This window comes from Scatophagus argus, chromosome 6 (genome assembly GCF_020382885.2).
Source record: "Scatophagus argus isolate fScaArg1 chromosome 6, fScaArg1.pri, whole genome shotgun sequence".
In the NCBI taxonomy this organism is placed as follows: Eukaryota; Metazoa; Chordata; class Actinopteri; family Scatophagidae; genus Scatophagus; species Scatophagus argus.
Window position 1 is genome coordinate 2689757 of NC_058498.1, and position 14729 is coordinate 2704485.

A 14729-nucleotide genomic window follows, 5' to 3' on the forward strand; every position below is an offset into this window, starting at 1 on the left:
AATACCAACACACTCAAACACACACACACAAACACACTGTCTCATTTTTGAAATAGTGTGTGTGTGTGTGTGTGTGTGTTTTGAAACTTTGCAAAGGGAACAAGTCAAAGTCCTCTCTCATTGGCAGTTATCTAACCACAGTGTTCTCACAACTCAAAACTGAATGCCAAACATAACGCGTACTCCTCACATCAGGACATCATCGCTGCGGGGCAGAATGAGCCCGATGTGGAAAGAGTTGGCAGCTTCCACGCCGGCCGGTGATGTTGCCTTCACCCTGAAGTAAGCAGTTCATGTGTTGCCATTTCTGCTGACAGCTCAGGCTGCACAGACCTTGAATAATAAACCCCGTGGGTTTAGCTTTGTCAACAGTGAATCTCACTGTCAGTATCACTGGGAAACTTGCACAATGTTTTATTTTCTCACATATGAAAACAGACCACGATTATTATTATTATTATTTTGCAAGCCCTGAAGTCGTAAGAACTGAGGGGCTGAGGAGCTAAGTGAGCAGTCAACTTGTGTCCTAACTGATTCTGCAGCATCCACATCCTCTGAACTTTAATGACTACTACATACAACAGCACAGTAAATTCTTCTGGTCTTAATCTAATATCCATCCATCCATCCATCCATCATCTATGACCTCTGCATCTGTTGTGTAGGAGGCGGGGTACGCCCTGGACAGGTGGGCAGCTCATCACAGGGCTGACATAAAGGGGAAGCTGGAGCACACAGAGGGAACCCACGCAGACCCACAGAGAAGATGCAAAGCCCACACATTCAATCCCAGAACTTTGCTGCTGTGAGGTGCAAACTATTTTAAAGTCTGGGGAGTCTGTATGACAACATGTCTTCATTGGAAGTCAGGGGCCGAGCCCAACACCTGAAAAACAGCCCCATAAAGAAGTGTGTCTGGATACTTTTGTCTGTATAGTGTATATTCAGGCAGAATGTGTGCTTTCCTGTGGAGTCTGGTTACCGTCTTTGCTCCAGGAGACAGATTTGAAAACGTCCGCAGGTCTGCTTGTGTTCAGAGGGCTAATCATCAGTGCTGGCAGAGCAGACCAAAGTAATCTTTTGATGAAATCATGTAATCCTGAGTGAAATTCTTCTTCTTTGGGCACATTTGGAGGAAAATCAGGTCAAGTATCCGGTGAGATTCTTGGGTTGCAATCAAACTCATAGTAGTGCTATTTATTGGATTTTTTAAAATCTGCTTAAAATTTGTTACAGCAGTAAATGGTTTCAAAAGCAGTAAACTTGTTCACATAAAAGAAGGAGACGCATTCAAACCTGAAGGCATGAGATCATTTTAAAGCTCTGCCTCGTTATTGGTGCTCACTTAGGCTCAGTTTTATCAGAAGCCACTACGAGGCCTCTGTGAATGTGACAGTGCATCGTACGTGTAAAAGCTGTTCAGTTAAACTCAACAAAACGTTTGGCAGCAACCTCCTTTGCATGTGGCCTTTTGCATATAAGTCTAGGAACTGCGCTCGTAATGGATGCGTCCAGACGCGCCCCTGACAGTGTTTGTGTTGGCAGCTCCTTCCTCGGTTGCATCTGTTTCCGCTGTGTGTTTCAGTCATGGCCGACGTTCCCTCCACATGCTGCTTTGTTCTTTGAAACCATTAATTTACTCTGAGGAGGGATTACAACAAGATAATCTGTCTTTTTCTTAAAGCTGTTTTCCTTTGACACTTTGACACATCTCTCCCTTCTGTTTACAGTCCTGTTGGTCTCTGCTTGTTACAAAGCTCAACAGAAGTCTTTGACATTTCATCAAATGTGAAGCCACGCATCAACAAACGTTTTGCAAATGTATTTTCCCCTCCATTTCATTTTGTGTTTCACTCAGTGAAGTCAAGGACTGCTACAACTGGCTGATCTAACGTGGGAGAAAATCTGGAGATAAAAATGTCCTCATTTGTTTTTTTGGTTTACATGTTAACAAAACTAAGAGTCTACAGGCCCCCTGGTAGATCTGTGAGGCTAATCAACATGCTACCATGTTCATACGACAATACGAGGCTGACCTTTAGCTGGTAAAACACCAGCTAAACGTCAGCTGGTAAAACACCAGCTAAAGGTCAGCTGTACTTGCCAATTAGTACAAAGCACAAAGTTCAGCTGGGAATTTGTCAAATTAAAATGAATTAAAAAGGTTCCCTGTGGTCGCACTATGCAGCTGACTTTATACACAGTCATATGAACTGTGTCACACTGCTCGACTCATCCACAGGTGGTGGCAACACGCCAAGATGGGCTGCAATCCGGCGTTATGAGCATGTCAGCGCGGATGTAAACAACGCAGGATTTTTTTAAAAAAAATCAACAAATCTGTAAATGTTTTATGAGGAAATGCACTCATCACTTTTCTCAGAACAATGACTAACACTGAATATAAACATGACGTTTGTTTGTTTACAGGAAGGCTCCACAGGGCCCCCTTAAGATTTTCCAGTATTAAAATAACTAATTTTGACGATTTCGTAGCGTGCGCATTGCTGGCCGTTTTCTGAGAACATTCTGCTTCTCCGCTGCAGTCTTAATGACTCAGAATGGTGCTTCTCATGTAAACACATATTAAAGTGGGTTTCTAATGAAGAAAAACAAAGTGACAATTGAAAGTCAGGTGCTTCTTCTTTTATAACAGTGAAAAGACTGAGAAGAGTCCTTGCCAGATGTCCATTCCAAGAATCATGGGTTCCATCGTCGTATGGAAGAATAAGTTAGACACAAATTCTCGTAAATAGTCGTTATTTACACGTAAAATAAATACATCTTCAGGAATTGTATGCATATATATTTTTATGTGGTCAAAACGTACATGCAAGGCTACATGAAATAATACGCATACTCAGCACTGTTAAAGCCCTTATTGATTTTTCTGCGACATGATTGTTGGCTTGTATGCCACTCGAGACTATGACGCCAGACTGGCCGATCTGTGCCATAATGAATCCTTGTCTATTTTGTTTAAAACAGAAATAAATTTCCCAGATTTTCTTTCTGATTTGTGAGTCATTCCTGTGCTCTTGGAATACAGTTATACATTCAGAACTTCAGTGAGCTGAAATGTTGGAAAACATGCCACTCCTGATAGTATTTCAGATTGGTGTGAAGCAAGTGGATTTTAGGGAACAATAAGGACTTGTAAAATGCTGAATATTTGGATAACAATATTCTGGTGTTGGTTACGACACATATATACGTTTATTTAATATAAAAGATTAAATATGATCACACTTTATGGTTGCTACAGTCGACTAAATATATATATTTAGGACACTTAAACATTGCACACCGTCACCAAATCCACCATCACATCCGTGCACATTTCAGCTTAGTGTAAGATGAATACCAGTATTTTGTTACAGTGTGTAGTACTGAAATATATGGTTGAAAGTGTTAACAAGCAAACAAAAGTGAAATATTGCATTTAACAACTGTGGCTATTTTTAGGCTTATGTGTGTGACAGCAACGCCGCTATTTCCTTAAATTTCCTTCATGATTTTAAAGTTTTATTTTAGACTAAAAGTGATGTGCTCCAATGCTGGTGATTATCACAACAAAATGATTCTAAATAACCACTACTGGCAATATCTGGTGCCGCAATCCTGCAAGCTCCGTCTCCTGTGTTTTATCTTTGCTGGTGTGTTAGCACTAAAACCAGATCTCGGACCTTTTTAGTACAACTTTGGTATCGTCACACGGGAAACAGACTCTTCTCTGTTAAAATCACGGCTCTGTTCGCTTCTTTTTTCTGAGATTCCCTCCTACTTGATTTTCCCATCTTAGCAACTTGCAGTTTAGTGGTAGCCAAGGAGCTCGACCACTGGGCCAACCAGCCGGCACTGTTCTCAAGGGCGGCTCTCACAGGATACATCGCAACCAAAAGGGGCTTTGGTGACAATCCAAACTTACTGTATATGTGAGAGAGTGTGAGAGAGCGGAAGAGACGAAAATTTGATTTGATTTATGTAATAATCGTGAGTCATGCATCGAGAGGAGGGTGCACTCCATTACAGGTTACCTTCTTTGAAAAACAAAATATTTGGTCTTTGCTGGAAATGATTGAATAAATCCATTGATTTAAAACAGCCAGCTGTCATGCTATTTAGAGTTTTCCCAATGGTTTTCTCTCAGACAGAAAACGTTTTGGGTCATAGCATTTCCAGGCACTCAAAATGGCACTAATATCTTTGAGTGTTCTTGGGAAAACCACAAAGGAATTAAATGTTGCTGTGACGTTTTTCTTTTTGAGACTGTTATGTTTGTGGTTTCGGGGGGGGGGGGGGGCAACACTTTGTTCTGTAGTGTTTTAAAAGAACATTTCCATACATTTTAGGGTTCAACCTTTTCTTAAGGTAAAACCAGAGAATGGTCATATTTAGTTTTTAATTTTAATTTTTGAAAGTTAATTTTGATTTAGTTTGCAATGTGACCCCCAGCATCAAAAAGTTGAAGAAGTGAGTTTGTGGCCTAATTGACAAGATTGGGTTTTATGTTTTCATAGAAACCGTATCTGTCTTGATGTGAAATACGTGTGTTCATCTGTGTGGGTGCGTGTGTGTGAGTGTGTGTGTGTGAGTGTGTGTGTGTGTGTGTGTGTGTGTGTGTTGGGTGGGGAGGTAGGGCTATTTCAAAAGGCAGCATTTCCCTTCAGTTATATTCAAAATCTAATCTGGAAAAAGAATTTTCTCTCCCTTCATGTTTTAGGTATTTTGTAAAATAAAAGTCTTTGGTTCTCAAGCCGTCTTACACAATGGTAGTTTATTAGAAATATTTAATTAAAAAAGTAGTTTCTTATTATTTCCATGTCAACTAACTGCTGTTTGAAACCTCCACGCCCTCCCCACCCCCAGCCCAACTCCTCAAACTCCCACTCAGGCTTAGTTGACCAGGAGCTCCAGGTACTGCTCAGATCGGAGGAAGCGACCGAAGGAGTCTTTCTCCATCAGGGCGTAGATCCTCTTCTGGGCCAGGTCAAAGGTGGAAGGGGAGAGATCCACCAGGTTCCTGAGGGTCACATCCTTGGTGAAGTGGTCAATGTTCACCTGCGGTGGGAGGACGACAGGCCACGTTGTCAGAGACAGTCGAGAAATGTGATTGTGCGTCTGCAGGAGAGGACTCGGGCAAACGAAGGCAGATGACGATTCCACATCGTAATACCATTTTTGGTAAGATAATATCGTTACTGTCTATTCATTTGCTGCCTGTTTTAACGAGCCACTTCTGTTTATTCCGAATGAAATATAAACATAAACTACATCAAGCTCTGTGTGATTCTTCTGAAGAAAAGACTCACTTGAGACTTAATGTTTACAACAATGGCTTTAAAACAGTCCGAGAGAGACTTTAAATGGAAAGTAATTTCTGCTCTGTAATAGTTTTAGGCTTGCTAAAGCTACTAAGGACTACATGGAGGGAAAGATAGTCGTCTGGCTTTTCCTAAGCTTTTCCTAAGTGAAAGAAAACAAGTACTAGCAGTAAAATGTACATATATTGACTTTTCTGACTTTATTACCAAGTGGTCTGAGGAGAGATGACACACATGAGGGGAGACAGATGGGGGACGGCAGAATGCTAGTTGATCTTAACTCCCTGCCACCAGAACTGGACCCCAAAAGATGGCCCTCATTCATGTTTAAGGTTGTTCACTATACTGTACTTAAGTTGAACTTGCTATGCCTCACATCACTGTTGGCAGACTGAAACCATGTAATTCTGATTTTGGATCCTTTCACGCTTTCTTATTAGTTGATGGATTTGTGATCAGGGAGAAAACAAAACAAAAACAAAACCCACTAAGCTTCTCTTCTTTCTCAAACTCTTTAGCTTAATAAATGCATGTTCATAGACATCCAAGACTTTGTTAGGAGCGAAAATAGACCTAAACTCGATCATTATCAAATAAATATTGATTGCACAGTGTCATGCTACAGTAAAGTGACCCATCTACATTTATATTGATTCCCTATCAGCCTTGCTTTCACGGTGCTGCACTGTCTAACCCCAGGCAGGATCGATCCCGAAAAATGCAGATTAACAGCACAAAGGAAGCACATCTGCTGGATTTGTCTTCCCGGGCAGCTCCCCAGGTTTAATCTGCACTTTTTGCATAGATTAATCAGATTAGTTATATTGTGTTCATGACTGAGTTTTGGATGAGTTTCTCTTCGCTGCTGTTTTCAGTCTTTTTTTGATAAGCTGGGCTAACTGACTGCAGGTGCTTGTTTCATATTTACTGTACAAACATTAGAGAGGCTCTGAAAATGTTGAACTGTTCCTTTAATTTGTTAAACTGAGGTATGTTGCGCCACTAGATATGTTTAGCTCAGTAAAAGAGCAATATTTCCCTCTGAAATGTTGTGAAGATGGAAGATGGAATTATGAAAACGTGTGAAGCATGCGTGTGTTTATTACCTGCGAGTGTGTGTGTGTGTGTGTGTGTGTGTGCGTGTTTCTCGTCTTGTTCACCGCAGAGTGTCAGTACATTCTCTGTGTCTAACCTCATCTGTTTACACTCAAGCACGCCTGTATTTCTCCTCCACACTGATTAAATAAAAACTAAAACTCTCGCTCCTTCGACGTGAATCGTCATAGGCATCTTTGTCCCTAACAATTCATTCTCTTATTTTGAAATGTTTTGAAACGTTACGCAAAATTCTGTCCACATTACTCAGTCTACCCTGTTGACAAAGTCCCTGCTTTCATGCATTGCCAGCGTACTTGGGGCATCTTCCAAGGAATGTGGGTTTAGCATGCAGAGCTCTGCACATTTAGAAACAGCCAGTTTGACTCTAAACTGAAACTGTGATGCGAAGCTCTGCCTCTGAATACGAGGACCTGATTTGTTACTGTGGTTACCCGCAGAACTGGCACAGAAGTTGTATTTTTAAAATGTGAGCTGAATTCATCTGAGCGCTATGTTACGCTGTAAGTAGGACACTGTTGCCAGCTAATGGACGAGTTTCTGTGACTTCATTTCATATTAAAGTGAGAGTGAAACGCTGGTACCCGTCATGTAAAAGCTGGCTCTATGTGATTAAATTCATGATAGCTTTCCATTTCATGTGAGCTCATAAGAGGAAAGAAAGTCACAGGAGTTCCTCACCTCTCTGGGTCCCTCGGACTGGATGAAGTCTTCGTAGATCTTCTTGGCCTTGGCGGCCATCTTCACTGGGTTCTTGGTCTTCTTGAAGTCCTCGCAGGAAATCCAAAACTCAACATTCTCATCACTGAACTCTGACTGCAGGAAGCTGCGGAAAGCAGCCAGTCCAACTGATGGAGGGAGGACAGGGGGGGGAGGGTCAGAGAGAGAGAGAGAGAGTCATATTGACAGAACATATAATAAGTCAATTAATTATTTAAGCCCTCATTTCATGCAGACATTTTAAATTAAAATATGCTGCCAACTGTGAACAAGCCTGCAAGTCTCTTTTCTATGAAAGGCACAATAACTTCAAATTCAGCTCAACTGTAGGATGTGACACTGCTGCAGAAAACCTTGAGGAGCACAAGGTCAAACAGAAAAACAAATGGCACAGGAATAAAACCGTGTCAGAAATCCGAAAATACCGTGGATGCGTCAGTTCTTAAGTTTCCGAAATGGTCCATTAAAATGTGTTTTGATTCATTTGTCCCCATCATGCTGAGAGATAAAAAGGAAAATGACCCTCAGAAAAACCACAACAATCATCAGACCATCTGTCTCGCTCCCAGAATTAACATCCTCAATCAACTCAGCCAACTGCTGGGATTATTTAGCGAAATGCTTCACATACAGCATGAGAGCAAACGGTCCCGCTTGGACCACAAAACAGGCACCAGAACTAGTCTAATGTAATAACTTAGTTAAACTGTTAAGACTCCTCTTCAGAGAACGAGCCAGTCAGAAATCCATCAGTGATGCAGCCTGTGACAGAACTGAGTTCTTCTTCTTTGATATCGTTGTTTTCCAAGTCACACCTGTTTTCCAGCAGTGACACCAGTGGCTCTCCATTACCACATGCCAGATGTCACATAGCATCATGGCTCCTTCCACAAACATGCTGACACCTTTAAGCCATTACGCAACATTTAAACATCAGGCACCTTGGCTGCAAAACGCCATCATTTTACCAGATAGATGTTCCCAAGTGAAGTAGTGGAAATTAAATATAATTAAAATGGTGGCATATACTCCAGATGTTTGGTATTCTTAATCCATACTGTTGCATTTTTAGTATTAGTTCTCCAAAAACGTTCTGCATGGACCCAAAAAAGAGGTTCTCTTTCTTTCTTTTTCTAAAACGGCACATGCAACGATAGAATAAAAACAGAAAATTTAGTGAAAGTAATTTAAAAAAAAACGTTAAAAAAAATCGGAACAATGAACAGTAAGCGCAGCGGTTATCCTAAAACAAGGATCCGAAATCAGGCTCGATAAAACGACAATTATAGTTTAACATAATGCCTGAAAAGGTCCCATTGTCTGAACGAGCATGTGCTGCAGATGATAAGCGTTCTGTTCTGGCCTCAGGCTTTATCTGCCATCTAGATGGCTGCTTTGGTTCAAAATAGTCCCGCGTCTCAATCAAGCTGCAGCTGAAAGACTTTGAGTACAAGGACACACAACAAGAGAAGCACACACGCACAGGGACTGACGACAGTCTGTTTGTGTTTCACCCAGCAGAAAATGTTTGTTTTCCACACCTTAATGGGTTTATAATAATTTACTTACATGGCAGCAGAACTCCACTTCTATTACCATGAAGTTTTAATTTACCTCACTGACCCTCATTGGTTGGACGAGTTGTGTGATCTTTCAGATAATGAAAAATAATTAAAAACTGCACAGCCATCAACATGCAGGTGCAAACTTTTTATCTGAGAATAATCGGACATTATTGATTATCTTCTTGCATGATGTACGTTGTGTTATGCGATTTGTAGCTTCTAGTCAAAGGGTGGGGGTGGTTGGGGGGTGAAGGAGAGTGGAGGTGGTTGGGGGGTGAAGGAGGGTGGTGGTGGTGGTAGTGGGGGGGTATTCCTACATCTGAGAGGTAATGACTCACTGAGAATCCCATGGGAATCAGCAAGCCGTAAAGAACAATGTGAATGTAGAATCTCATGTAGGTGAATAATGGCAGCGCAGCAGTTTGTGGCAATAAATCAACACTGGTGGAATCATTTAGACTTCTCCCTGGAGATGTTACCATAACACACATACCCTCCATGGACCGATACACACACGGATACATACACACATTCATGCAGGCATGCAAACACAGGAGAAACATTAATCTCTGTGCCCTGGTCTTTGCTGAAGGAGCCACTTAGAAAGGTCTTTTACCACCTACTGAGCTCTGCAGAGAGATGTTTTCCAGTACAGTCAGTAACATCTGAACCCAGATCTGTTTTGATGCACAGGGGCAACTTAAGGGACTGATTAGCAGGAGAGTTTACACGTACCGCTAAATACCGTTAGCCATTAGAGTTAATCATCAGTCTTCGCTGGCTCTCATGCTTTCTGTGCACTTTGTGGAGTAAACAGTGGAGCCAGAGGTTGGTTTCTGGTCTGGATCGGGATTGTAAATGTGTTTTTCCCCCCATGAGCCATGCTTACATTTTTCTTAGTCTGCACCTAGAGATTATTTTTAAAGCAAATTATGACCATGTAAGTTTTACATTAGCAACATACTTTCTTCATCCGAAGACCATTGCAAAATTCACAATGCAGCTATCTGCAATGGCCAAGCTGAGTACTGACGGAAAAATGCAACTTAAACCACTAAACCAGATAAGTTTGCCTGGTTTGACAGGAGGCCCCTTGATATTCAGTAAGTTTTTGAGAGGACTTTATTTAAAACGTATCAGATTTTGTAAGTCATGTCTGACTTGGTTATTTTTTTGACTTTTCCATTTGATTTTAAAATGCTTGTCCTGCTTGTGGGGTTCATTTGGAGTTCTCATTACCATTATCTTTAGCTTTAAACTTAACTGACGACATTGATGTCTAACTCAATATAAATATGAAAACAACGGCCACACAAGCTGCATTATGGATGCTCGTGCTTCACCTGTTTTAACAGCCTGCTGAACAGACAGCAGACCTCAGGGATGGCGAGTTGTCTTCTTTCAGTTACATAATGAAGGACACAGCTTTGAATAGTGTGAAATAATGATGCTCTCAGTGTTGTGAGGAAGAGGAGGCAGACTTTTAAGTTAGGCTGGACATGTAAAATGTGTTCTATCTCTGAATTTCAACCAGGAGGTTTTTTTTTTTTGTAGCAAGGAAATAATTGAACATCCAGCAGCTACGAGGAAAACGTTGGTGTGCAGAAATGGCATCTTTATTAAACTGCAAACGGCACGTGAACCAGCGACATGTTATTTCTCTGAGGAAATCATTTGAAGACATGTTATTGTATTAACCGAGGAGTAGATTTAAAAGGTGCTAGAGGAACATGACTCGCGTCAAGAAAGCTGTTTAATTTTGTGAAAAGGAAAGAGAAAACACGTTCAGTCTGAAGCCCCACAACTCCTCAGTCTCACAGTTCATTAAGCCTGATGGTGGCAGGAAGCAGAATCTGCTCAGGTCAGAAGCCATACTGAGACAAAAAGCTGCTACACCATTTGGTACATCACTAAATGTTAGCTAAAGAGTTAAAGCTGGTCAGTTAGGTAATAATGTAAGTTAGGGAGAGTCTCCTGGGAATCAATGTAAGCTAATGCAGTCGTACCTACAGTGTGTGACACCAATAAGTGCTGTGCGTGCGTGTGTGTGTGTGTGTGTTTGTGTGTGTGAGAGAGAGACTAAAAGAGAGAGTACACCTACAGCTGTTGTTCAGGACTTTGTCCAGACTTTCACGCCACTGAGCAGCCTCGTCAGGAGTCGGCCTGCACACACAACACTTCAGTTTAGTCAGGAAGCTTCAGCAAAACTGCTTACAAAACATCACTGCAAATACAAGTTAAAGCAAAGTGTGTGTTCTTCCTCAGTGTGGAGCTCTGGGAGTTTCTGCAGTTGGTGTTTGTACAGGATGTGATGTAAAACTAGCTTGTGTGAACTGCAGAAAGTTTGCAGTTATTTGACGAGTTCCACATCTAACTGATGTGAAAAGACAAAAACGTTTAACATATTGATTTGAAATGATTTTCAGTACTTGTGAGGACCTCTTTGTTGGTCACTGACACATTTTCTCCCAGAACGCCAAACAGTCTTTTATCATTTCAACCATAACCGAGTCTTCGTCATTGCCATTGTCATATTGATTTTTCCCCCCCAGCTGTTAACAAATGTTCGAATCTGAGGAAAAGCTGGATGTCAGTGAAAATCTAAAAACAAAGCTATAAATATTCCAGCACACATTTGATGCATGTTTCTCGTCTCACAAAGCCAGACTGCATCCTTTGATTCTGCTGCAAGATTCAACTCTGGAAAACGTCCAATGAGAACAGATCGCGTCTGGTGTGAGTGTCGCACCAATCACGGCGAGCATTTAGACACTGGACAGAAAGTGACTGAAAGGAGTTCAGATTCTGAAACTGCATGTCCTGCAGACTTAAATAAGAACTCAGGCACGAGCTTAGTGAGCTCTGGGTGGCTTTGCAAAGCTATCGCATGTTCCAGTTTAACATCTTGGGTTTAAAGTGTAGAACAAACAGTCAAACAAACACTAAATGTTATCACAATCTTCCCATTTGAGTTGTTAATGTCAAGTCCTCCTCTGGGGACATTTTTAAAATATTCAGTGTTTTAAAATAATATGAAGTCTGATTCAAGGACTTCCACCAAAAGTTTTACAACACAATTGCTATTATGTTAAAAGGAAAAAACAAAGTTGGGCAGAATTACACACTTCCAATTGTGTGGAATAAAGAAAAAGAGAAGTAGTTCAGCATTTAAAACATAATTCATGTCTGCACCACAGTTTTCAGGTTAACACCTAATAAAGTGGATCACTGACATCTGAGCCCAGCAGGAGTCTGGAGATTCTTCACATGCTTTAGTCTCCAGATGTCGTAGCAGTTCGCTGCTCTGCTCTGCCACTTTGCCAACATTTATCTGCCAAACGTTCCCCACCACACTCACTTCTGCAGCTTCTCCGGCTTCTTCTCAGTCTTCTCCGGGTACGGGATGATGAGGTCGATGGCATTTTCTGGCTTCTGCAGCAAAACTCCCAATTTTGTCTTGATCTCCTTCGCCCTGAGTGACAGAAAGCAGAAGGGGAAGACGTTCTGTGTCACAAAGTCGTTGTTTTTCACTTTCAGACACTAAAGTAGCTCAGCTTTTAATGTTGTTTATGGTCATCTTTCCAACGTGACTCTGACATATTGTGTCTGTAAGCCACATTAAATTTATGAACACATCAGGTGATTTAAAACTGAGTTTGCTACAAAAACCAGTTTGAGTTTGTTTTTTTACAAAAGAGGCTTCATGTTGTTTAGTAGGTAACACAAGACAAAAAGTTAAAGCTACAAAACAAAACTAAATGGAAAAACCGTCGTAACATTTCCAGCTTTTTTTGACGAAATTACAGCATTTTGTTATTTTAGTTTTTAACATAATTTACTCAGTTATGAAGTTGTTCTGGACATTACGACATTACGAAAAGCATCACATTTTCAAATAGTGAAAATGTAGTATTTACTGTAGTAATATTTTGATCTGTGTAAACTGTCTTGTATAATCTGCATACACCAAAAATAACAGGAACAACACAGATAAAACTGTTCCTCAGGTCAAATAATCCATTAAAAAATGACTTCCAGGAAACAGAAATTCATTTCAGGAACAAAACAAAACAAAAAAGCTTAAGCTCTTTCAGGTGAAAGGCAGCCAAACTGTTTTGGGATCTAAGACACATGAGATGAAGCACATGCGATGATGCTGGTCTCACCTTTCGAGGCAGGTTTGGGGTAAGGCAGCTAATCCTTTACACATTTTCCAACGCTTTCAGTTGCGGTGCTTGAGTCAATCTTCCTGTTAGTCCACTGTAAGCCTCACAGTCCCTTTGGCTTTCTGAGTCTGGCTTTCAGCTCACGGGGAGTTTTATACAGACATCCTTTGGGCTTTGGGCCAACAGCTAAGCCAATCAGACTGGAATGTGTGCAGCACGGGCAGCGTGGCCGCGGAAGGGCGGGTTTTCACATATGAATGGCTGTTTGCTTTGAGGTTTCAGTTAAACAACAGATCCTGGACCAGTGTACAGGAGTTGGGACCATTTTTGTTTTTTAGATCTTGAGTGCGTTTTATAAATATTTGATGTTAGCTGTCTTACTTTGAGAAACATAAACCTGCTCCTTTTCTGCATGAACTGCTCACTTCTTTCAACAAAAAGAAGCAAAACTTCTTCTCAAGTGCAAAACACAAACACCCACCCAAGACATTTTGTTGAACATCTTTCACATTCAAACTGTTGCTAAATGAGTTCCCACCTTACTCATTAAGCCTACTGTGGTCAGATAAATCTCTCCTTTTTAAAGTGTCTGGTGATATGGAGAGGGGAGATGTCAACCAGCAAAGACCGGCTGGTCAAAGCTGAAGGCTGGCTGTAGTGATGTAGCTGTAGCTGTAGTGGTGGAATAAACTACGGTAAAGTAGTACGTTTACGGTGGACAAAAGAGGCATCCAAGAAAAGTTTCTTACATTTCACATAAAAGGGAATTTTTGTGATGTTAGGAGAGCACACCTGGGATCACACCTGGATCAACTCACCTGTAGACATAAGCACCATCAGCAGTGTTTGTCTTGTTCATGACTCACTGCCTGTAGGGGGAGACAAACGTTTCCCACTGCAGGCTTGAGTCTGGAACTGGTACATCAGGGAAATAAAACTACAAATGTGAGCGGAGGTTTGATCCCAGCTCGACAGCTTCTCATATTCACTGCTTGTTTTTTGGTTGTTACCCAAAAAGCTCAGTACGTCATATGCTGTCCCACCACCAAAGGATCACCCTCAGGGTCAAAAGAAACCGACTCCAAAGGCTGTTTGTGGTTCCTGAGTCAAGCCGAGCAGCCATTGTACAGTTTTATTAGTGTGGTACGTTTCATGAACTCAGTACAGACACATGGTGTACTCAGCAAAGTGTGGTTTTGTTTCTGTCACACAGAAACAAAACCACCTGTGCAGACAGGAGTCACAACTTGTGATATTCAGTAATATCAATACAACATCTTTACTGTTTCTACCAGGTGTTTTGACAGGTTTATTTGTTTTGTCAGCACATTATTGACCAGAAACAAGGGTGGGTGGGGGGGGGGGTTCAGGCTTAAATCTGATTTAATCTGTACAGTGTCTGTCCATGGTCGCACGTTGCTTCTGATCTCCTGCCTCTGAGTGGTTTTTAACAACATCATGTGACATTTGCCTTTGAGAGGACTCAGTTATTATCCACAGGACTGCTGGAGTCAAACATGAACCACGGCTGCTGTTCCACGGCTGAGGACGGACTCTTGGTGTTTAGTTTTAGAAGAAATGAAAAGTTTGCTTGTCGATACTCAAACAAATATCAACCTGCTATTAAATTTTTAACAGCCTTGTCAAAGCACGCAGTTGATATGGTGTTTTTAACTTTGATGTGTTCATTGTCTGTTTGGAAGAACCACGTGAACGCATTCTCATTCATTTCAAATAAATCCATGTGTCAGCATTTCAGAGTGACAACTCTCATCATTTAGCTTTAGCAAGCCGTCCAAGGTCTTAGGATCACATTGTGATGACAACTGATTCATTTA

The 14729-nt window shown here is 41.2% G+C and overlaps 1 protein-coding gene across 2 annotated transcripts; it reads right to left on the reverse strand.

Annotated features, from left to right (window-relative positions):
* Nucleotides 1-2793: 2793 nt before the first annotated feature.
* LOC124060842 (regulator of G-protein signaling 5-like) lies at nucleotides 2794-13043 on the reverse strand. 2 transcript variants are annotated; one of them, XR_006843637.1, is made up of 6 exons: nucleotides 12892-13043; nucleotides 12084-12197; nucleotides 10827-10888; nucleotides 7122-7288; nucleotides 4346-5061; nucleotides 2794-4308 (listed from the first exon to the last, which is right to left on the reverse strand). XR_006843637.1 is itself a non-coding variant. In XM_046392194.1 (5 exons), the coding sequence occupies exons 1-5, from the start codon at nucleotides 12933-12935 to the stop codon at nucleotides 4897-4899; spliced, it is 552 nt and encodes a 183-aa protein (XP_046248150.1). In that variant the 5' UTR covers nucleotides 12936-13043; the 3' UTR covers nucleotides 2794-4896. The 2 variants fall into 2 exon arrangements, 1 of the variants encoding a protein (XP_046248150.1); XM_046392194.1 differs by having other exon boundaries at nucleotides 2794-5061.
* Between the last annotated feature and the right edge of the window lie 1686 nt (nucleotides 13044-14729).